General features: G+C 41.4%; 1 protein-coding gene and 2 pseudogenes across 5 annotated transcripts in view; 2 read left to right on the top strand and 1 right to left on the bottom strand.

Annotated features, from left to right (window-relative positions):
- Positions 1 to 233: 233 nt before the first annotated feature.
- Positions 234 to 8,767, top strand: LOC109385093 (60S ribosomal protein L10a pseudogene; annotated as a pseudogene).
- Positions 3,219 to 4,606, bottom strand: LOC109385075 (elongation factor 1-alpha 1 pseudogene; annotated as a pseudogene).
- Positions 8,768 to 9,429: 662 nt separating the features above from the next.
- RHOT1 (ras homolog family member T1) overlaps positions 9,430 to 24,128 on the top strand; it is a 62,953-nt gene continuing 48,254 nt past the window's right edge. For 4 of the 5 annotated variants that reach the window (XM_019647065.1, XM_019647063.1, XM_019647064.1 and 1 more), the window contains exon 1: positions 9,430 to 9,736. In XM_019647065.1, the coding sequence (XP_019502610.1) occupies positions 9,661 to 9,736 (76 nt within the window). In that variant the 5' untranslated portion in view covers positions 9,430 to 9,660. The remainder of the gene's footprint in view (positions 9,737 to 24,128) is intronic. The other variant, XM_019647059.1, reaches the window with a different exon arrangement.

Genomic DNA, 24,128 nt, shown 5'->3' with positions numbered 1-24,128 from the left:
GCTGTTGTTCAGCATCTTAGCTGTGGAGGGCAGTGTCACTGGCCCTCATATGTGGGATCCGAACCGGGGCCCTCTGGCATCCCAAGCCAGTTCTTAATCATCGCGCCACTCAGCCGGCCCCGCCAAGCCAGCTCTTAACAAATGCGCCACTTGGCTGACCCAACCTTAGGACTTTGATCAGTGACAATCTCCAGGACGGGCACAGCATCTCGGAGTTACCATAGGATCTTTTATCTTACCACCTTCTGTGCAGTAAGTCACCAAGTTCTGACTGGGTTCTGATATCCCAAATCGTCTCAACTCCAGTCCCGCCTCTTCCCTCTGCACCTATACTCTGGTTCAGACTCTCATCACTTCTCTCCTGGATTCTTGTAATTGGAGCCTCTCCCACTCTAGTCAGAATCTCCTTCCCATCTATTCTCATTCAGCTAGTGTGAGCTTTCCAAAACACAGATGGGATCCTGTTGCTCCTCTGCTTAACACTCCCCAGGGCTCCTTGGTGCCTACAGCAGAAAGTTCTACTTCCTCCCTCTCCTCTTATCTACCTCTAGGCCCCCTCACCCCCCTCGTTTCCTGTCATCCTCCCACATACACCCTCCACCCCAGCCACCCTGCTTTGTGTCACATCATGTGCCTTTGCACATTCAGCTTGCTTTGCCTGGAGTGTCCTCCCCCTTGCCCAGAGAGAAGACACCGTTGAAAACGATGAGTTTAGGTCAGGTCAAAGCTGACCCACTAATACTAGGAGCAAGTACAGTGAGACCACTCAGGCTATAACCATGGTCATTTTCCTAGGCGCTTTCTGGGGATATTTGCATTCTTGCTGGGTTCTGGCTTTGTGTTGCATGGGAGGTCATCTGTGACCACAGCCTTGCAGGGAGTGGAATGGGACAGTCACACAAGTTGGGCTAGTTTCAGCTAGGGGTGGGGTGGAGAGGGAGGAGGTAGGGAGAGATTTAGATTATGAGATGCGACCTCTTATGGAAGGTTTTTGAAAGGGGTGATTTGGGTACATAGACAATGATTTGGAGGATTCTAGTGAGAGGAAGGATGGATGCTTAGATGAGTTGTCTTGTCCTCAACTTGCCTTCTATGATAAATCTGTTGTTTATTACTTTATTCCTAACACCTAGCACAGAGCCTCACACATGGCGAAAACAATAAATAGAAAACAATAAATATTTTGTTAAATGAGTTAATAAACATGATCTCCTACATTAATGTCTCACTTAAAGCATTGCTATTCTTTTACATAGTTCCATTAATTTACTTAAAAGATATAATTATTAAATTCACTTTGACATTTTACAAAAGATGCTTGTACTAAAAATTCATAATCTTTACGACATTTTTGTTTTCTTTGTACTCTCTTCTAATATTTATGTATATCCATCAGTTTTTAATTACCCAAGTAACACATGTGCATGTTTGTAAAAGTGCAAAATTGCAGAAGTATAGAGGGTAAACTTTGCATAAAGTAAAAACACATATTTAGTTCTTATACAGTTGTGATTGTATATATGGTTTTATATTTATATTTTTCACATTTTATAAATACTTTTCCATATCTTTAATAGTCATTAGTTTTAGTGACTGCAAAAGTTCCAATTATTTTATGTTGTACTTAATTTAGCTATTCCCCTTTGTATGTTTTTCTATTTTTAAAATTATTGTTTAATGTTGCTATAAATAGAATATGTATAGTTAGATATGTGTATAGTTCTTTTGAATTATTTTCTTAGAACATATTTAATTGTGGTGATTTCTTTGCAGAGAAAACAGAAATTATAGACTTACTAGTCTATGGAATCTTTTGTTTTGCAGAAATAGCCTGCAGCCTAAAAATTTTTGAGAATTGTTAGTTGGACTTATAAGTCAGCAAAAATTTTAATGTTTCTACAATTATTAAAAATTGCATTTAAAAAGTGCATTTTTGCCTTTCAGTGCTTACAATTTAGGTGGGCACTCTAATCAATTTGCCCTTGGAAAGATAATGCAAGTCAGCAAATGAATTCCAAATTGTCAAGTGCAGGTGTTAAGGTTGACACGTAAGCATGAACTATGTGTTAAGCAACATGCAAAATGTGTTACCTGCATTATTCTTTTTTACTTAAATTTATTGGGGTGACATTGGTTAATAACATTATATGAGTTTCAAGTATACAGTTCTATAATTCATCATCTGTATTTGCATTGTGTGCTCACTGCCCAAAATCTAGTCTCCTTTTGTCACCATATATTTGATCCTCTTTACCCTCTATCCTCCCCCAATCCCCCTATCCCCTCTGGTAACCACTATACTGTTATGTGTGTCTATGAGTTTGTTTTGTTTGTTCATTTGTTGCTTTCTGTTTTACATCCCACATATGAGTGAAATCATATATATATATATTTTGAACTTCCAGTATCATTTATTTTTCATAGAATCTGGATACAATTAACTATAGCAAGACTATTTAAGCCTCATTTTAAGTTCTTTGAACTATTATACTTCAGTATTTGTAAATATGAGAATTCACATTCTAGTAACTGGTAAACTAAAATGTGACATACCAACAAATTTGCTCAATATTGATGTAACTATACAAAATTTTATATGCAATGTGTGGACTTTAATATTACAGAATTTGGCCTTTGTAAACTAGCTTACACATCAACAAAGTTACTCTTTGCTGATTTGTCCTAAACTATGAAGTGCTGCACCAACAGAGTCCCTCCCCTAGCTTTTTAATACTATGTAAACGGATGATTCCTTCCTTTAAGACAAAACCCAAAGTTCCCACCCAGAAAAAAATGTTAACCCAAATTATCAACTTCTAAAGTTTCAGCAGACACAACACCAGAAATAGGTTACGGGCAACTCTTTAAGTCTCTTACCTAAGTAGTACTATTGGAAGTTAGTGTTGACCAAAAGAACTCACAGGTTTCTCATTAAACTTTGTTTTAATGGGTCTCACAATTCTGTGACAGATTTTTGGTCAAGTTGCTTCCATTAAAAAGTACTGATTTTAAACACTAGTAACTTAAAAGCTGCCACACACAAAAAAACCCCAAATGGTTCACAAAACATTTTCCTTTCCTTCTGAAGGTTTTATGATGAATTGTAATCATTAACTAGTCTTTTACTATTAAGCTTAAATGGCAGTTGAGACATACAGCTCTGAGATCGTCCTTCCACCACTGATTAAGACTGGGGTGGCACATATTGGGGCTAATATTCATTTAGCCTTCTGAGCTTTCTGGGCAGGCTTGGTAACCTTGTTGGCTTCAGCTGCCTTCTTGTCCATTGCTTTGATGGCACCCACAGCCACTGTCTGTCTCGTCACAAACAGCAAAACAGCCCGCAGGAGGGTAGTCAGAGAAGCTCTCAATGCACCTGGGCTTTGCAGGAACCATATCAACTATGGCAGCATCACCAGATTTCAAAAACTTTGCGCCATCTTCCAGCTTTTCCCCAGAATGACGATCACTATTCTTCAGCTTAGCAAATTTGCGAGCAATGTGAGCTGTGTGACAATCTAGCACAGGTGTGTATTCAGCCCTGATCTGGTATGGATGGTTCAGGATAATCATTTGAGCCATGAAGCCAGCTGCCTCCATTGGTGGGTCATTTTAGCCGTCACCACCCGCATTGCCACAACGAACATCTTTGACAGACACATTCTTGACCTTGAAGCCCACATTGTCTCCAGGAAGAGCTTCACTCAAAGCTTCATGGTGCATTTCAACAGACTTTTCTTTGGTTGTAACGTTGACTGGAGCAAAGGTGACCATCATGCCAGGTTTGAGAACAACAGTCTCCACTTGGCCCACAGAGACAGTACCAATACCACCATTTTTGTAGACATCCTGGAGGGGCAGATGCAAAGGCTTGTCAGTTGGATGAGTTGGGGGCAGGATGCACTCCAGAGCTTCAAGCAGCATGGTTTCACCGGCATTGCCATCTTTACAGGTGAATTTCCATCCCTTGAACCAAGGCATATTAGCACCTGGCTCCAGCATGTTGTCACCAGTCCAACCAGAAACTGGCACAAACGCTACTGTGTCAGGGTTGTAGCCAATTTTCTTAATGTAGGTGCTGACTTCTTTAACGATTTCCTCATAGCTCTTTTGGCTGTAAGGCGGCTCAGTGGAATTCATTTTGTTACTTTAACACCAACAATTAGTTGGTTCACGCCCAATGTGTAAGCCAGAAGGGCATGCTCACGGGTCTGCCCATTCTTAGAGATACCTGCTTCAAATTCACCAACACCAGCAGCAACAACCAGGACAGCAGAGTCAGCCTGAGATGTGCCTGTAATCATGTTTTTGATAAAGTCTCTGTGTCCTGGGGCATCTATAATGGTCACATAATACTTGCTGATCTCGGATTTCCACAGGGAGATATCAATGGTGATACCACGCTCCGGCTCAGTTTTCAGTTTATCCGAGACCCAGGCATACTTGAAGGAGCCCTTTCCCATCTCAGTAGCCTCCTTCTCAAATTTTTCAATGGTTCTTTTGTCGATCCCACCACATCTGTCGATCAGATGACCAGTAGTGGTAGACTTCTAGAATCTATGTGTCTAATGATGATGATGTTGATATGAGTTTTTTCCTTTCCCATTTTGGGTTAAATTTAGCGGTGGTTTTCACTACACCTATGTTCTGGCAGCAAACCCATTGCAAAAAAAAAATGAAATCATGCGGTTCTTGTCCTTTTCTGTCTGACTTATTTTGCTTAGCATGATCCTCTCAAGATCGGTCCACGTTTTCGCAAATGTACCTGCGTTATTTTACTTAATTCTGAAAAGAGACCTATGAGATAGCTCCATTTTGCAGATGAGGTTAAGGTTTTTCAGAGGAGTTATGTATCTTGCCCAGTGTTGAGCAGCTAGTAAAGTATTGGAGATGAAATGTAGGCTCCAGAGGCTGTGCTCTTAACCATTCCATAGGGAATTCAGGCCAAGGTGGGGGAGGATGGTCTGAGAGGCTTCTCAATATCAATTATCTCTTAATGGAGGGTATTTGTTTTACAACCTGTATCTGAAAGGAGCTTGAAAAAATTAAAAACTGGATGCAACCTCATCAACAGAGGAGGATCTTGTCTGGAAAATTTTCCTTTCAACATGGTTAGTTATAATCAAATGCCTTTTAATACGTAATTGTGCTGAGTGATGTACCTTCCAGCCAAATCAAGCAAACAGAATCTGTGTTCTCTAGAGACTAATCCATGTGACTATGCAGAGGACATGGATGTTTGAACAATGCACCAAGAACAAATGCATTAAAAGGCAAGATAAAACAGTTACCCTGTATCGAAGCACTGGACTTTTCTGCTCCACCAGAGTGGGCTTGTCAGGAAAAGGAAGTCTTCCTGGAGGGAATGGGAGAAAAATGTGGCGAATGGGCAGATAATGGATGCTGCTTTGGGTTTAACTTGAGAGACCAAAAGATAGATGGGTCTGAAGGGTGGGACTGAAGCCAACCCAAGTCTAATTTGGCCTCCTGCCCAGGACTGTGTCTAACTCACCAATCGGGGGCCAGTCTCTTGTTCCACCCAGTGTCATTCATTTAACATACTCACATTTTCCACCCAGCAGGCCTGCCCACTGGCCCTGGGTGTTCCACTGTCCTGAGACTCAGGGAGAAAGGCTATGTTGCAAATTCCTCCTTTGATAGGCATAAAAGATGAATCCCCTTATCCCCTGGCAAAAGTACTTTGTTTAGATCTCTCTATGTCCCCTGCACAGTCGAGGAGACATGAAGCCTGCCTTGTGATGGTAGGGCTCATTCCTAGCAGCATTCCAGAGGAAAATTCCACCAGTGCCTTATAGATACCAATCTGTCATCTTGGCTTTACCCAATCTACTTAATACACAATAATCAATCTGTAATATCCCAACAGTCAATTCCACTGCCAACAACTCTATTCTCTGGCTTATGCTTTGCTGCAGTGTCATCCTGTGGCTCTATTCTTAGGCTCAGAGAGGTGGACAGAAGTCACTTCTCTCAGAATTTATTATATTTATCCAACACTTACATATCACTGACCATGTACCAAGCGCTATTTCCTATTATATGTTTTCCTATTATATTATTAGAACTCCTTTACTCTTCATAATAAATCCATGAGGTGTTATTCCCATTTGGCAGCTGAGGCTACAGAGAAGTTAAGCAATTTATCCAATGATGTACAGCTAGGAACTGGCAAAACTGAGGTTCAGACTGAGGCAGGCAGACTCCACTGTCCTTGCTCTTAACCATGGAGCTATGCTGTCTCCAGGAGAACTTCACAGTGACCCCTGATGTCTGTTATCTGTTATCACAGGAGAAGGGTATAAAGCCCGAGGCAAGATAGGAGGTTAGAGCTTCACAAATGTAGCTGATCGGTAGATGGAGAGGGGCTGTAAAAAAAACCTTACATCGTCTGGGAGGCACACTCTGACATGTTAGATGCCCCCGTCACTGTAGTGAGTGTTGGCCTCTGTACTAAACCGTTTATTGTTGCCTACTGTAAGTGCTTCCTGGTTTTCTGCTTTCTGCAGCCCTTGAGTCTGGATTTTTTAGTTTTATTTACAAAAGAGTTCACAATATTATCTCTGCAATCTCCCCACCCCCCAAAAAAACTCCTCTTCCTAGTCCCCTGCCTTCCAGACATTTCTCCATGCCAAAGCCTTTACTTAGCACACAAGTACAACACCACGAAGCCCTGTCTCTTCTCACACTCCTGAAGAAGCCTCATAGAATTAATATTGTCATCCACAGCCAATACTGATGCAAAGCTCCTGGGGTCAAGATTCTCTACCATGTTGCTTGGAGTCAGCGGTGTCCTCAAGAGTGTGCTCCTCTGTAAAGGGCCCTTGTCCCTCGTGATATGATATTTGTATAATTCATTTTTTTTAAGGAAAAGCTTTTTCACATACATTATTTCATGGGATCCTCCAAACAACTCCATGAGGTAGAAGCCTGGGAAGAGATTAAAGACTTCATTGGGTAGGGAGGAAACTGAGGCACAGAGAGGTAGTGTGACTTGCCCAGAATCACAGGCTGGGGATGGCAGAGCCAGGGTTCATTCTCAGCTGTACTGCCTTTGGCAACTCACGGTATCCCTCTGGGCCTTGCTTTTCTTACCTACAGAGTAATGGGATTCTAATAGGTGCTCTGTAAGGGTGCTGCCAACTCAAACATTTTGTAAGGCTAAAATTGGAGGAATGCTTTTCCCTGAAAGATCAGATAATCAAGCCACCTGAATTTCACATTTCCATACAGCTTATTTGCATCCACCCTGGAATATGATTTCCTTATCTCCCAGTGAGCAAGGAGTGTGTCTTTCCTCTCCTCCTCCTTACATCATGAGAGAGTGTTTTTGGGAAGGGCTTCCTCTCCTATGCTCGTTAGGGACATCATGTAACTAAGATGGGGAAATGCTGTTGTAAACATAAAAATGTATTTGCCTAATACCTGCAGATTATAACTTTTCAGTGAACTTTATGATAAAAATGATAGATGAGATCAGTAGAGCAAGTAAAATGAGTCTGGCACTGTGCCAAATGCTTAACACGTATTATTTTTCACAACCACCCAAAGAGGTAGGTAGTCTTATCATTACTGCCATGTTACAGAAGAAGGGACAGGCTTGGAGAAGTAAAAGAACTTATTCAAGAGCACATAACTATTAGGTGATGGACTCTGGATTCAAACTCAGGCCATTTGTCAGTAGCTCTTAACTTGCTGCATAGACCACATGGCTTTTAGGAGAAAGAGGGGTTGGTATTATGCACATTTTATTATCTTTCAACTTAATATTTAATATATAAGGTAGAAAAAAGCCACATTATGCATAGTGTTTCCTCATTCTATCTATCTATCTATCTATCTATCTATCTATCTATCTATCTATCTATCTATCTATCTAGTCTATCATCTATCATCTCACTGTGCCAAGCAGTGTTCTAGCATTAGAGATGTAGCCACAAATTCCACCAGGTGGAGGGGTCAGGAGGAAATTAAGGCAATGTTAGAAAAATCAGTAAGAGATTTTTTTTATCCAGTGGCACCTATGTGTCCAGCATTATGCTGGGTAAGCCTGAATAAAGAGAAATATCAAGCTCTTTTCTGTTTTTTTTTGCGGCACAAGGCAACATGAGCAGCACAGTCTCCCATGACACCCTCTGCAAGGCGGTGCTGCATGGAAACCAGCACAAGCACCAGATGTTTTGGGAGATGGTGGAGCTACAGATCAGCTTGAAGAACTATGACCCTCAGAAGAACAAACACTTCTCTGGCACCGTCAGGCTTAAACCCACTCCCCACCCGACGTTCTCCGTATATGTTCTGGGGGACCATCAGCACTGTGACGAGGCCAAGGCTATGGATATCCCCCATATGGACATTGAGGTGCTGAAGAAACTCAACAAGAATAAGAAACTGGCCATAAAGCTGGCCAAGAAGTATGATGCCTTTTTGGCTTCAGAGTCTCTGATCAAGCAGATTCCGCGCATCCTGGGCCCAGGCCTGAAGAAGTCTGGCAAGTTCCCTTCCTTGCTGACCCCCAATGAGGACATGGTGGCCAAAGTCGATGAAGTGAAATCCACCATCAAGTTCCAGATGAAGAAGGTGCTTTGTCTGGCAGTGGCCGTTCCATGTGAAAATGACAGATGATGAGCTTGTGTACAACAGCCACTTAGCTGCCAATTTCCTGGTGTCATTGCTCAAAAAGAACTGGCAGAATGTCCAGGCTTCATACATCAAGAGCGCCAAGGGAAAGCCCCACCACCTGTACTAAGGTAGAGCTTAATAAACCATAGTGCTACCATTAAAAAATAAAAAAGAAATATCAGAAGACCCTACCTAAAGTAAACCACCGGAAGTCACTTAGTTTGGCTTAGAAACTAAATTTGTCTTAGCTTGGCTTAGACCAGGGGAAAGTCATTTAGTTTGGCTACAAAGAAATAAACCTTTTTACACAGACAGCATAAAAACGAATCCTACTTGTATATTATAAGCATCACAGGCAAAAATCAGCTAGGGTGGTAGGCTTTGGGTAGTGGAAAGGGCTCTTTTCTGGGAGCCGTTCTTGACTCAATCAAGCGTTACCTGAGGGCTATGTACACTGAAGTGGGGATACTGCTGAAAACCAAGTAGACAGGTCGCTGCCCTCCTGGAGTTTATAGTCTGGTGAGAACATTCCCTTCTTGAGTCACTGCCAACCTCTAGCTATGTGACTTCGAACAAGGGACTTCTTCCGCCCCTATTTTGTAAAATAAATGGAGTCAGACTAGCGAATCTGCCCCTGAAATTCCTAGCGTAAACCTTAACGCTGGCGGTTGTGCCCAGAGGAGGGTGGGTGAGGCTCCAGGGCTCTGCGATGCCGCGAGCCTGGCGGCGGGGGCGCTACTGAGGCCGGGAGAGCGTTCGCGTTCTGAAAGCGCTTGTCCCTCGCGGCGCCCCGTCGACCCCGCCGCCGCCGCCGCCGCCGCCGCCGCCGCCCGCGGAGCCGGAGGAGGCGGAGCTGGCGCTGTCCCGGCTCTGGAGTGGGGTTGCAGCCGAGGAGGCGGCGCGGCGGACCCGGGTGACCGAGGCTCGGGCGGGGCGGCGGGAGAGGCTGGCCCGCAGCGCCGGCAGCGCGGGGAGAGCGGCGCCTTGGGGTGGGCGCTCCCGGCGAGAGGAGTCCGCTCCATGCGTGCGGGCCGAGCCCGGCCCCTGCGAGCCGTCGACATGAAGAAAGACGTGCGGATCCTGCTGGTGGGAGAACGTGAGTCCGCGCACCCGGGCTGGCCGCGGCCACCGCAGACCCTGCCGCCCCTGCCCCTGCGGTCCCGGGCCTGCTCGCCCTTCGCCGCCCCGCTTTCCTCCATCCTCACCCCGCGGTGCTCCCAGCCCCGTAACTCTCCCCTTTTGGCTGTCTAAAAGCGCCCCTCAACCTCTAATCTCACCTGGGCCCTCCCTCCTAAGACCTCCCTCCCCTGTGTCCCAGTCGTCCTCCCAAGCTATGTCCCCATTAGCCTCTTTGACAGCCCGGCCTCATCCCTTCGAAAGTCCCCTCCTTTTCTTCTTCTAATCCTCTCCTCCTGGGCCTCAGCGTTTCCGAGGCCGCCTCCTTTCAGACCCTCTCGTCTTCGGTGGAGATTCCCTTGTCACTGCCAGGCAGGTGCTGAAACACGCTGACCAATTGGGATGTCGCGAACCGGCCCGGGGAAGCTAGGGGGAGGGGTGCAGAAGTATTCGACTTGTGGGCAAGGTCAGGTTTCTGGTTTTTTGCGCTCACAGTCTCCTCTGCCTCTAAGCGTTGTTGACGTTGAAGGTATGGAGCGTTTTTTAGCGGTATTTGGACTTTGCATTGGATTGACTCCTGATGCACCCGATATTGCCTCAAAATTTTACTCTCAACTTCAAGTTATTCAAGGGCTCAATGAATGAATAATTAGTTGAGAGGATTATTGTTACTCTAAAGACTAATTTCTCCCCTCTTTTTAAACATGATTTATCCCATGGCGACTAGGTTTGGAATAAATTTGTAAATAACAACAGGCACACACGAGACCCAACCAGCGGTTCTCAACCTGTGGGTCGCGACCCCTTTGGGGGTCGAACGACCCTTTCACAGGGGTCGCCTAAGACCATTGGAAAACAAAAAGATACTTACATTACGATTCATAACAGTAGCAAAATTACAGTTATAAAGTAGCAACGAAAATAATTTTATGGTTGGGGGTCACCACAACATGAGGAACTGTATTAAGGAGTCGCGGCATTAGGAAGGTTGAGAACCGCTGCAACAGACACACATACACATGAGACCCCCCCCCTAGAGATTCCTAGATTTCACCTTTTGAAGATAAAAGAAATGCCTTCTCTTCACTGACTTGGGGACAGAACTTTAGGGACTTTTTGATATCACTGTGCAAGTTACATGACTCGATTGGTAGGACTAAACTAGGAAAGTGGGCTAGTGAGGACTAGATAATTTGTTTTCCAGTACATTAGCTACTGCTCTGCCATTGCTGTTTTGAAACATTCTATTCTAATCCCCATTGCATTCTGGAGAACCCCCTCCAGGCCACTGTGATGAGCTCCCAAAGAAGAAAGCTAACATGTTTTTACCCTCTTCTATAATGTTATTTGATGTTCATTGAAATCTCTGTTCACCTGCCTGTCTGGAGAAATCCTCCTTTAGAGTCAGAAGTCAGAAGTAAACTTAACCAGACACAGTTTACTTTTTGATTTGCAGTTGTGAATTTTAGACTATATGTACATCTTAATCTGTATTTTGCATGGACTTCCTTGACAAAGTTCAGGAAGGTGTTAGTTAACATGATTCATGCTGATGCATTTGGAAAAACAAAGTAGGGAAAATGAGTAGTTGATCTGGTTAAACTGATCCTTATTTGTGTTATAAAATAGTTTTATAGTATAGTAATTTTTAATAGTTTTTTTTTAAAAAACAAAAACCTTATTTTTTTTCATTAGTTTGAATGTAGGATCAATTATATACAATCATTCGTCTGTAAAACACCTAGTAGAAATGCTATACATATATAAACTACATATTGTCAGCCTTAGGACCTTTAAGTTAAAATGTTAACAGTATTATTTATTTAGAAATACATAAAAGAATATTTTCTAACATTAAACATTTGTTAGAAAAATTACAAGCTATGTTCTGCAGAAATGAAAGCGAATAAGAGAGTTGATAGATGTGCACATGCAAGAGATTTCTAAATCATAGGGAGAAACTTGACACAAGAGAAAGCCTTAGGTTTTGAGGAAGATATTTTTATTAAAAAGGGTGGTACCAAAAGCTTTAGGTCAGCTACCATATATATAACTTCTTTTCACATTTAAAAATATTAGAGGTTGTGAGGGGTATAAAAGTCTAACCTATTACATTGCTTTGTACACCTCCAAGTGTACCAAAAAAAATTAGAGGTATACTTATTTGAAATATGTAATTTTAATTATATTAAAGGATGTAATTTAACTAGTTACATTAAATTATATTTAGTTATATTTTGAGGGGAAATGTTGGAAGCGTTGCTTTTTTAAATTTAATGTACGTATTTGACAGCTGTTAGCCTAGCTTGTAACACTTTAAATGCTAAGTAATTGTAAGTGTGACCAAGGCTATTTTAATACTGGTCTGACACATGGATTTATCAGGAAAACCCCTTTTTTTAGGAAAAAGTGGTAGTACTTCAGTTGTAGTTTTAAGATGTTAACTAAGGGGCATGGAGAAAAAAAGCGAAGAAAAAAGAGCATCATGTCTGGTATTATTGTAAAGCCTGGTCCTTCTCTGTCACTTCAGCACATTTTATTGCTGTTAGTGTCTGTCCCTGAACCACACAGCAGCAGCTTCATTCACTGAAGCTCTGAAATAGTTGTGAATGGTTTCAACATTTTGTTGGCCAAACTTACACTGTACTCCGAAAGTGAAATGGATCTTTTCTTGGCCCATCCAGAATCTGAATTCTGACCCGTCCAGGCTTTACTGCTAACTATCAATAATTGCTTAATATCTATTTAGTGCTTAGATCAGAGAAGCTAGTCTGTCTATAAATTTTAAGGTGTTTTTTTGCAGAGAAAGCCAAAGTGTTTTAAATATCACCTTACCTTATCTTAATTATTGAACATATTGAATACCATTGAGTCCAAAACAAGAGCCTACTACCTTTCTTTAAACCAAACAGAATTTTTAAAATGCTGCCACACAAAACTTAGTTCTTCAGGTTATAGCTTTACATGGTCAGATTCATTGGCCAGAATTTGTATTTAACTAGGTTTGCATTGGTATGTTTAACAAATGTCCTTGTTACAATAAAATTAGCACCAACCTTACTACCTTTTTTATCTGAATCCTGTAGCTACATTAAAAGTTCACAGGATTGTTTTAGTTTAGTGAGGTCTCGTTTTTAAATTAAATTGAGAAACAGTTATTTTCTGCTGGTCACATTCGTTAAGAAAGTGGAACTGTTATCCTCTTTTTAAGTGAATCTGGTAGCTCTCACCCGATTTATCTAACTGACTAGTTTATCAATGGAGCCTCTGCCAGACAAGTTCAGGCTTTGACTGACGACTGACGCAGCCTAGGCTTTGTAATACCTCCTTACCTGGTCTCCCTGCTTCTAATTTTGCTCATTCGCCATGTAGCAGACAGAGTCATCTTTAAAAATATCTCAGATTTTGTTACCCATTTTTAAAATTCGGTGGTGATTTCTCCTTTCATTTAGAATCAAGCCCAAGCTTTTTTTTATTTTTTGGTAGCTGAGCCATCCTGCCATTTGTTGGCAGCTCAGCTCACGCCGGAAATCGAACCAGCAACCCTGTTGCTCAGAGCTCACGCTCTTGAGTGAGCTCTTAACCAACTGAGCCGCTCGGCCGGCTTACAATGTCCTTTACAATCTGGCCTTTGCTTTCCTCATATATTACTTTCTCCTTCACTGCTTTCTCTGTGAGAAGGCCCTGACTCAGGCATTATCCCCACTCCCCTGCATGTTTGTTCACTTGTTTTTTGTTGTTGCTACTTGGGCTAGAAAGCAAGCTTCATGAGGGCAGGGGAGTTGTGTTGTTTATTGCTATATCCCCAGTGCCTAAAACGGGCCTGGCACAAAGTCGGCCCTCAAATAGTTGTTGAACGAATAAATGAGTTCAAGCTACAATAAATAGTTCAGTTTATTTAGACTTTCCCTGTTTTCCAAACCACTCCTCTCATTCATAAAACTTTGATTATTTCCCTTTCTTAAATTCAGTCTAATGTGGTTATTGTTAGGATTTGAAGGGCCAGCAGTCATCCAGTTTCTCGTTCATGTCCTTAGCTTTATTTTGTCTGAGAGATTCCTATATTCTGGCAATAAAGTAGATCAGTGACTTACAATGACAGTGCCATGCCTATTCCATGTCTTGGCTGCCAGGAATTATAGTCCTTGCCAAAAGAGGTCAACTTCTCCTTGCAACACCAGAGGTCATCTTAGAGATTTGAAGTGGTTGGGGAAAGATTCTTCAGGGGTAATCTAGGGATAAGAGCCAAAGAAACTCCAGGAATAAGCTAGCGGTTATTTTAGAAAAAAACTCTCTGTGGTCCTTTTGAAGCCATGTTGCTGTCCATTCTGGTCTTTCTTTGAACGATATTTGAAGATTAAACTGTTCAGTTTTAATTATATTGTGTTTAGTACCTGGGTGATCTTCTATGACCAAAGATGTTCAAGCATCCTTGGCCATAGAGAGTCCATCCTACATAGTCTGTTCATACAGAGTGTATTCTGCATCCTCTTCACATGTGTATGAAGACCTGTCTTTTTTGTTCCTCTGGTACTAGTTGGGCACTGGCGTGGGTCTGGTGTGAAGCACAGGGACAGTGCTGTAGCCCACATCATCTGTATATGGTCAATAAAGTTTTTCTTTGGAACAATGCTCAGCTATTTCCTCAAATGCTCAAGTTTTCCAGTTAGAAACATAATTCCATACTCACCCTCCTCCTCCTGTGTATTCTCATTACAGCAACTTTGGAAGAGCCAACAAGGCTTCTTAATAAAGAAGCAGATAAAAAATGAGGAGTAGGTCCCTGGGAAGCATGCAGTGTTTGTTTTTAAGAAAAATAGACAATATGGCCGGTAGGGTGGTAATTAGAACCAGAGAATGTTATTTCTGCTTTGTGGATATTAGGAAGTTGCTGTCATTTAGAACTAGATGTTCACAAGATGTGATGTAAAGACAAAGACATTTTTAGCCTGGATAAATCTAGATAATTTGTTCTGTAATGATGAATTATGTTTCCCATGGATGACCTACTTAGAGGCGTGGCGTCTCAGACAGAAAGAACTGTGGCATGTTGTGTTGAACTGAATCAGAAGGCCTGTCTTTGAGGATAATTGTGGCCATGCTTTTTGTTTTTATAGATCACTTCAATATTTGTCAGGCAAAATAGGGGAAATAGAGACCATCAGATGACTGGCTAACAAAGGATCATATTTTTGTCCTCCATATTAATATTTATGTTAAATACTATATACTTACATTTTATATATAATTTTAAATTAAATGTATTTATATTTATTTGTTATAAAATATCTCTATATATTATATTAAATATAAAATTTAATCAGTACAGTAATTAGAGATAGAGCTTGGGATTTTGTTCCTTTATGGGAATAATTTTTATTTTCTAGATCAGTTAAAAATATGTAGTGTTTATACTCATATCTGCCATTTTTAAGGGACCTTTTTGATTGTAGGCTTATATAAATATTTAAATTTTAAATATTTTAAAATTTAGCATTTTAAAATTCTAAAATGGTTTCCTGTATTTAAGGCACTCATTCATTTCTTAATTAAAATTAGCTTAAAAGTGGCCTATTTTAATTTTAAACCTGCATATTATTATTATTTATTTTATTTTATTTTATTTTATTTTGGTAGTCTTACTCAAGGTTATGTAGGTAGGTGTAAGGGAACCAAAAAGCCCTAGTTTGGATTCACTGAAGCATTTCTTTTTTTTTTTTTTTTAAGATTTTTACTGGGGGATTGGGGGATGGGAACAGCGCTGGGGAATTGGAGGAAGGGGAACAGACAAGTTGCTGTCCATTTCGTTCTTCAGTCTAGTTGTGGAGGACGTTGCTTCACTGGCCCAAGTTGGCACCATAATTGCGCTCTTCCCAGGCAATGCAGATCAGTCGCCGGCTTCTGGACGACAGCTCACTGCGGCTGCTGGCCGCTCATGCTGGCTGCTGGCTACACACGGTAGCCCATGGCAACCCACTACAGCAGGGGCTGCAGCCTATGCCATTGCCGGCGACTCAGCTCCAAGTTGAGCTGTTGTTCAGCATCTTAGCTGTAGAGGGCAGTGTCACTGGCCTGCATGTGGGATCCGAACCGGGGCCCTCTGGCGTCCCAAGCCAGCTCTTAACCAACGCGCCACTCGGCTGGCCCACTGAAGCCAAGTCACATTTGTGTAATCCTTTATTAAAGTGTCATCTCACTGCTCTTCCAAAAGGAAACCCGAAATAATACTATGTTCATTTTCTCCGAGGTTCACTGTAATCTGTCTCTCATGCTCTAATTTTAGACTTGTTTTAAAAAAAGGAAATTGCTCTTGGATTTTTTAAAAAATGTGTTCTTTGATTTTTTTTTTTTAAAGATTTTATTGGGGAATTTGGGAAACCCTTCCCAAACTAGATTGAAGAACAGTGTTGGGGAGTTGGGAAAGGGGAATAGCCAAGTTGTTGTCCTTCAGTCTTAGTTGTGGAGGGCGCAGCTAGCTCAGCTCCAAGTCCAGTCACCATCCAGCCACCCATCTGCAGCTCACAGCCGCTCAGCTCAAGGTGCCGAGTTCAGTCTTAGTTGCGGGTGGGCATAGCACACCCTCGAACAGGCAATCTTGTTGTTACACCAGCTGAGCCATCCTGCCACCTGTTGGCAGCTCAGTGACAGCTCAGCTTGGGTGCAGCATCACTGGCCCATGTAGGAATCGAACCGGTGGCCCTGTTGCTCAGAGCTCGCGCTCTTAAGCCAACTCTTAACCAACTGAGCCAACTCGGATGGCCCTGTTCTTTGATTTTTAAAAGGCCTTTTATTATATACGGTTACCTCAGAAACTGGATGGAATTGTTTTATTGTAGTGAGTGCTAAACTACCTCATATAGTAAGAGGTAAGAGAGGAAGGAATAAATGAATAAAAATATCACATTCTACAAGGTAGTATTGATATAAATAAATTGAATTATTCCCACTCTTTGGTACCACTGTCTTATATGTCTGTCTCTATGACCAAGCATAAGTAAAGCTCTTTAATTATTGTAGTCTTTGGATGCCTCCTCTCCTGCCAAGGTGTTTCCTTTCTTGTTTCTAAGGCCCGCCCTGTTTGGAATAGACCTGGCTGCAGGTTTGAACTTTGGCAGGAGCCTGCTGCTTGCTGCCCAGGCAGCCAGAACTGCCCTGATGAGCTGTGAAGAAATCTGAATTTCCTGAGAATGTTGGCCTTTGTCTTCTGAAAGTATCACTGGGGATATAGGAGGTCCATGGTTAAAACAGAAAGGGATGGTGGCCAGGAAAAAGTTTGTTCTAATGAGTTTTAAGAAGAATTGAAAGGGTTGTGGTGAGGGACGGGACTTTAAAGGTAACGTGGAATACCTGTTGAAGGCCTGCGTTTTGCTAAGGGATCCTGAGTGATTCTGATTAGGGAGCAGCGAGCCCTTAACTTTCCGGTAAACCAGTAGGCCTTTAATGTTGGTGATTGTCTTAATTTTCATCATTGTGTTTAACATTTGAACTGTGGACTAGAATTTAAGGTAGATTTCTTCAGGAACTCATGAGAGCCTTCGAGTGGTTGGATACAAGCAAAATTTTAAAAAGTGATTCTGAAAAGGCGATTATGGGAAGGATCAAGGTCTTAAGGATATTAAGGTAGGCAAAATTCTCAAGACCAAGCGAGAGTGAGACTTGCTTTCCTTTTGATGGTCAAGGAACATCTGAGTTACTGAGTATCTAGTTTATTTTTCCCATTCCTAACATAGTAGATCAAGGATAAGCATGTGGAGATGTATAAAAGTATCCAGGAGAGTTCTTCAGAAATGGAAACGTTTCTGGGGACCTCTGTGCTGGTGGTAGTTTTGGGATTTTGGAGACACTAGGGGAAAGGCAGACATCTCTCCTGGGGCCAGAAAGGCCCAGAAGCTCAAAAGTCATAGGAATTGGATAGGCGTTGGCTCTTCTAAAAGGTCTGTTTTAAGTAGCTGGGAGTTACACTACTAACTAAAATAAATTACATAAAGTACAGGACTTGATTGGACTTCACAGCGGAGGCATTCTCCTGTCTGGTAATCCACAGAGAGCTCTGCCGAATGTTTTTTTGTCTTAAGTCAGACATCACCACTCCTTCCAAGCAACCTTTTTAGGGCTCTCTCACAAATGTATTCTTCTTGTTCTGTAGCAATGCCAAGAGTAAAAAATATACAGGAGGTCCAAATTCTAGGTTTCTTGATGCTGGGTAAAGAAGACAGTGGCGTGGCTCATTTTGAATAAGATAACTGTTTTGCCTTCATTGTGTGTAACCATGTGGAATTAGGATGGACGACTATGGCTGTTGAGATGAACAATACTACCTTGAGCTAGCTAAAGGTTTGGGGTTTGCTGGGGCCCTACACAAGGCCATGATGAAAGGAGCTATTTAAGGGAAAGAGTTAGGAAATGCTGAATATAAATCAGCAAGCTCTAGAAATTCCTGGACCCTGTATTGGCTTGGTGAGTCCCACTTTGTTCCCATAGATAGATTAATGCTCCTGCTGAATCACTTTCCCATACACAGTTCTGGAGATCTAGAGGGCATGTGACCTAATTAATAAAATGTGCACGTTTTCATCTGTTAAAGGCCTGTTTTCTAAGTGTGCTACAGGATAGTTTAGATTAATTATAGAACATAAGCAGTGATATTTAGTCCATTGTTTTTAAAATTATGGGAAAATTGAGGCCCAGAGAGTCAGTAGCTACTCAGGGTTACACTTTAATAACAAAGCTGGTTCCCAAATCCACATTTTCTGGCCCATTCCAGTGCTCACTTAGCTCCTTTAGTTCAAACTCATCATCATCATCACAAAAACTACCATATGTGTATTCACTGTGTGCCAGGCATTGTCCTAAGCATTATACAGCTGTCATCTTAATCCTCTTGCCAATTCAGTGAAGCTTTTCCACACCATATTTTATGGATGAACAAACGGAGGCTTGATGACTTGCCTGAGAAAACGTAGCTAGTAAGTGCTGGAGCTAAGGTTTCAGTCCAGTTCTGTCTGATTCCAAAGCCTGTGTTCTTTTCTTCTTTTTTTGGTGAACTATTTATATAAAAGATATAAAGAATAACACAACAAATTCCCATCACCCAGCTGAAGAAATAAAACATTACCAGTAATTTGAAGCCCACTCTCATTGCATTTCCCTCTCTTTCCCTCAAAAGTAGCCAACCACAGAATTTCAAATTCTTAACGACTAAGCAAGCCATACGTGTACAGCGCTCAATTTATTAAGTGCATTTGCCAGGCACTAGGGATTCAACAGTGAGCAAGAAAGACATGTTCCCTGCACTTCTGGGATTTCCTGCAGGTGACAGTGAAAGATTTGTTCCTTAGTTTTTCTGGAGATGCTCAGTAGCTGGTAGGAAACGTCAGGTTTTCACCAAGGACATATAGGAAGTCCTTTAGGTGACCATTGGTGATATTCCAGAAGGCTGCCTAAGTATTACACAGAAACAGTACTGTCTTAAGAACACGTCTTAGCTGATTATTTATTTTTTTTCTCCTGGAGACCAAGGTATAGGCCTCTTGTATTGGCTTTTTGATTTCCTGCTGTGTTTCCAGACATCTGGGAGAAGTAGATATTCCCTTCTCCCCCTGCCCTTTCCTGCCCACTTCACTTCTTTAAATAGAGTGATTGAACATAGCACTTGATTCATCCATATCTCTTATGTGGCAGTTTTATCTATCTTGTTTAATACATTTTCCATATTATCCCCACATAGTATGTCAGACTAAACTTTGTACTTAAAGGACAATTAGGTAAATATCAGATGACTAATGGTAGTAGTCTGCACAAGGAAGATGGGTCGTTTAGAAGCATATGTTCTTCTAGTGTTTTTCCTAGTTTGGTCCAGGTAGGGGGCAAATGTGTCTGAGTGAAGCTCACTCTTTTTTTTTTTTTTTTTAAATTTTTTTAGCTGAGCCATCCTGCTACCTGTTGGCAGCTCAGCGGCAACTCAGCTTGGGCCGGGCATCGAACCGCTGTTGCTCAGAGCTCGCACTCCTGCACGAGCTCTTAACCAACTGAGCCATTCGGCCGGCCCATGCTCACTCTCTTTGATAGAAGGTCTGTTACAGTGTTTCTCCGTTTTTTGAGCCATCACTTCTTTTTATAAATGGAGAACTCTCATGCCCTCTGCATTCTGACAATTTTCAGACACTAACTGGGTGTCCTACAATTCAGCTCAATTCTGACACTCACTATTCTGAGCTAGCATAAGATCCCACAAGTTGAAGGGTAAGGTCCCCAACAAGATTACCCTTACTTTACACACCAGCTACAAGTAGGGTCCCCAGGCTACCCACACTTCTTCCTGGCTTACTACAAATTTAGAGCTTCCCATAATTCTCTTAGGTTCAATAATTCACTAGAATGACTCACAGAACTCAGGAAAGTTCTATACTTACAATTACACAAATGAACAGCCAGATAAAGTACTCAAGGCAAGGTCTGAAAAGGTCCTTGACTCAGGAGCTTTTTTTCCATGGAGTCAGGGTGTACCACCTTCCTGGCACATCAATGTGTTCACCAACCAGGAAGCTACCCTGAGCTTCAGTGTCCAGAGTTTTTATATGGGACTTCATTATGTAGGCATGATTGATTAAATCATTGGCCACATGATTGAACCCAGAGGTGTTGGGGGAGGGCTGAAAGTTCTAACCCTATAATCACATGGTAAGTTTTTCTGGCAATCACCCTCCATCCTGAAGCTATCTAGGCCCTCCCCTCCCTCTAATGAGTCAGGGTCTGAGGATAAATGCAAGTATGGTTGAAAGAGATAATAACAAAAGATAGTTCTGTCAGGAAATTCCAAGGGATTTTGAAACTGTACTAGGAACTGGGAATAAAGACCAAATATATTGTTTATTATATCACACCCTCCTTTAATATTTGAAATTTCAACATTAATTATTATTTACTAAAAACAAAATGAACAAAATAATTATAGAATTTTTTTTTTAATTGCTTCAGCAATTACCTACTGAGCTCTTCAATTGCTTTCATAAGAAAAGCTTTGGGGCCGGCCAAGTGGTTCAGTTGGTTAAGAGCGCGAGCTCTGAGCAACAGGGTCGCCAGTTCGATTCCCACGTGGGCCAGTGAGCTGCGCCTGAGCTGAGCTGCTGCTGAGCTGCCAACAGGTGGCAGGATGGCTCAGCTGGTGAGAGCACGTGCTCCTAACAACAAGGTTGCTGGTTAGACTTCCGCATGGGATGGTGGGCTATGCCCACCCACAACTAAGATTGAACACAGCGCCTTGAGCTGAGCTGCCATCGGGTGGCTGGATGGCAACTGGAGTTGGAGCTGAGCTAGCTGCACCCTCCACAACTAAGATTGAAGGACAACAACTTGGCTGCTCCCCTTCCCCAATTCTTCCACACTGTTTCCCTTCCCCAATTCCCTGATAAAAATCTTTAAGAGAAAAGAAAAAAGAAAAGCTTTGAATGGGAGAGTTCTAGAATCTCCAGGAGATTACACTAATTTCCCAGATGGCAGTGCTGAAGCTATAGCAATACAGGTGTGCTTGGGCAAGGTGAAATCAAGTCAGATAGTTCATCTAGCCTAGTCGATGTGTTAGAGGTCCTTCTCCCATTCATATAAAATTAGAAAATTTGGTTCATTATCAAGTGTTTTCAAATAGTTGGTTATTGTGTTAACTGTAGACTCATACATGTTAAATACCTTATATATTCATAAGAGTTTGATATAAATTATGTGGCACAGGAGTAGTACAAAGAAGGAAAGGGAGGTCTAGGGTAGCCCTGGGGTGTTTTCAGGGATGAGGCAGAATTTGAGCTGTCCTTGAGAGGTGGTTAATATTTGAAGAAATAGAGGGAAGAGAGAGAGTGGTATTTTAGATGAAGAAAACCATGTAGGGGCAGGATTCATCATGGCTAGTTTGTACTTAGAGCAGAATGGCTTTATGTGAGCCAATCGTGTATGTGGGGACTAGTGGGAACCGAGATTAAATAGATGAGCTGGGTTAAATTATGTATGACTGTCAAAGGCCAGTAGAATAGTTTCACCTTGATGTGATAGATAATTGAGAGTCAGGAAGGCTTTTGATCAAGTGAGCTAGAATATGAAAAGAATGTGTAAGAAAGATGGACTGGCATTTGTCCTTTTCATAGATTAATGAGAGATTGGAGAAGGGGGTAGAAAATTGGGAACCGGGAGGTGTTTCAGGAAAAGTACCATAATTAGGGAAAAGGGGGGAACAGAGAGGAAAGAATGAATATTTAAAGTTTCAAAGGAAAATTTGACAGAATTTGGATGCTAAGTGCAGAGGAAGGTTGAATAAAAAATGGATACAGTTTTTGAATTTTTGCTTTTTATCCTGATTTGTAGAAAGACTGTTCTTTTTTTTTTCTTTTTTTTTTTAGCTGAGCCATCCTGCTACCTGTTGGCAGCTCAGCGGCTGCTCAGCTCGGGCTGGACTCGAACCGCTGTTGCTCAGAGCTCAAACTCTTGAGTGAGCTCTTAACCAACTGAGCCACTCGGCCGGCCCCAAGACTGTTCTTTATTGATGAAATTTCATAAGTTCATTGGAATATGAATTCCATGAAAGTTAAAAGTAGGGAAGACCTTGACCAGTTGTATCCCTGGCACCTGGTATAGTGCCTGGCATACGGAAGTGCTCAAGAAATATTTATTGAAGGGATGAAAGAATGCATTTGACATGTCATTTAGGTAAATTTCAGTTGCCATTTGTAAATTTAGAACACGTTATTTTTTACTACCAAAAATGACTTGTGAAATAGTACTTGTTGGCCTTTTCTAGTGGCAAAAATTGGCTTTATTGTAGAAAGTTGGGAAAATCTGGAAAAGCACAAAGAAGGAATTTACAATTACAATTCCTTCCTTTTACATAAGAAACCACTGTTGGTATCTATCCTGACAGGTTTGTTTTCTATGCAAATACATATTTCTTTATAAAGTGGGATCATATTGTACATGCTGATGTATACCTGCATAAATATCATTTTTAAAATGATAAAATGGAACAATTTGAGCCTCCAAATAGTGACAGTAACAGATTATGACTCACAGAGTTGTTTATGAGACCATGCTAATATGAATCAGAAGGGAAGCTTTTCCTTATAGTAGAATGCAAAGTTATGTAGAAGGATTGATAGAAATAGAAAATTTCAGGCAAGAAACATGCATGGCTACTAAAACCAGTAGGCAAAGTTTGATGGGAAACAGGATATTTACTTACCTAGTCTCAAAGTATCTCCTCATAAGATACATATTAATTACAGAGAGAAAAATTATAACTTTACAGTGGAGAAACCTGGCAGACACCACCACCTCTTCCGAGCGGTGACAGCTAACATCACCAGTAGTGGGACAAATCGACATCATCTCCCTTCTGCTCTGATGCACTGAGAAGGATTCAGTATCACTTCTGGGGTATCCCTGCCAAAAATGCAAAACCTGAAATTAATCATGAGATAACATCATATCAACCCAATTGAGAGAGATTTTACAAATTAAATGGCTTGTGTTCTCCAAAAATGTTAAGGTCATGAAAAGTGAAAAAGATTGAGGAGCTCTTCCAAATTAAAGGAGGCTAAAGAGACATAACAACCAAATGCAGCATTTGATCCTGGGTAGAAAAAAAAGATTTTTCTTTTCTATAAAGGATAGTAGTGGGACAAATGGTGAGATGTGATAAGGTGTGTAGTAGATTAGATAATAATATTGTACTGGCATTAATTTCCTGACCTTGACAATGCACTGTGGTTATATAAGAGAATGATCTTGCTCTTAGGAAAAGTACTACACTAAGGTGCTTAAGGGTAAGGGGTCATCATGTCTGCAATTTACCCTCAAATGGTTTCAAAAAATTAAAAAAAATATATAGAGAAAATGGTAATACAAATATGTTTAAATGTTTACATATGTGGAATTTGATTAAAGGATGTGAGTAGACATGACTCCTTTGTACTATTTTTGCAATTTTTCTGTAAGTCTGAAATTTTCTCAAAATAAGTTTTAGAAAAAACTGAGCCAGAGCTGCTGGATTAGTCACTAATGAATCAATGACTATTTTAATTAAATTGAGTAGTATTTGTGTATGCAGTGCTACTTGACTTTAGGATCACCATTTGTTTTCTATTAACTGCGTTAGCATTTTTTGAAGTCTGGCATAAGAAAGAGAAAGAACACTGGCTTACCCTTCAGGAGATGGGTTATTCTTGTTTTTGTTTTTTTTTAAAGATTTTATTGGGGAATTGGGGAGGGGAACAGCGCTGGGGAATCGGGGGAAGAGGAACAGACAAGTTGCTGTCCTTTTGTTCTTCAGTCTAGTTGTGGAGGACGTTGTTGTTTCACTGGCCCAAGTTGGTATTATCATTGCGCTCTTC

Source organism: Hipposideros armiger, unplaced genomic scaffold (genome assembly GCF_001890085.2).
Source record: "Hipposideros armiger isolate ML-2016 unplaced genomic scaffold, ASM189008v1 scaffold_108, whole genome shotgun sequence".
Taxonomy (NCBI): domain Eukaryota; kingdom Metazoa; phylum Chordata; class Mammalia; order Chiroptera; family Hipposideridae; genus Hipposideros; species Hipposideros armiger.
This window is presented reverse-complemented; position numbering and strand designations above follow the sequence as displayed.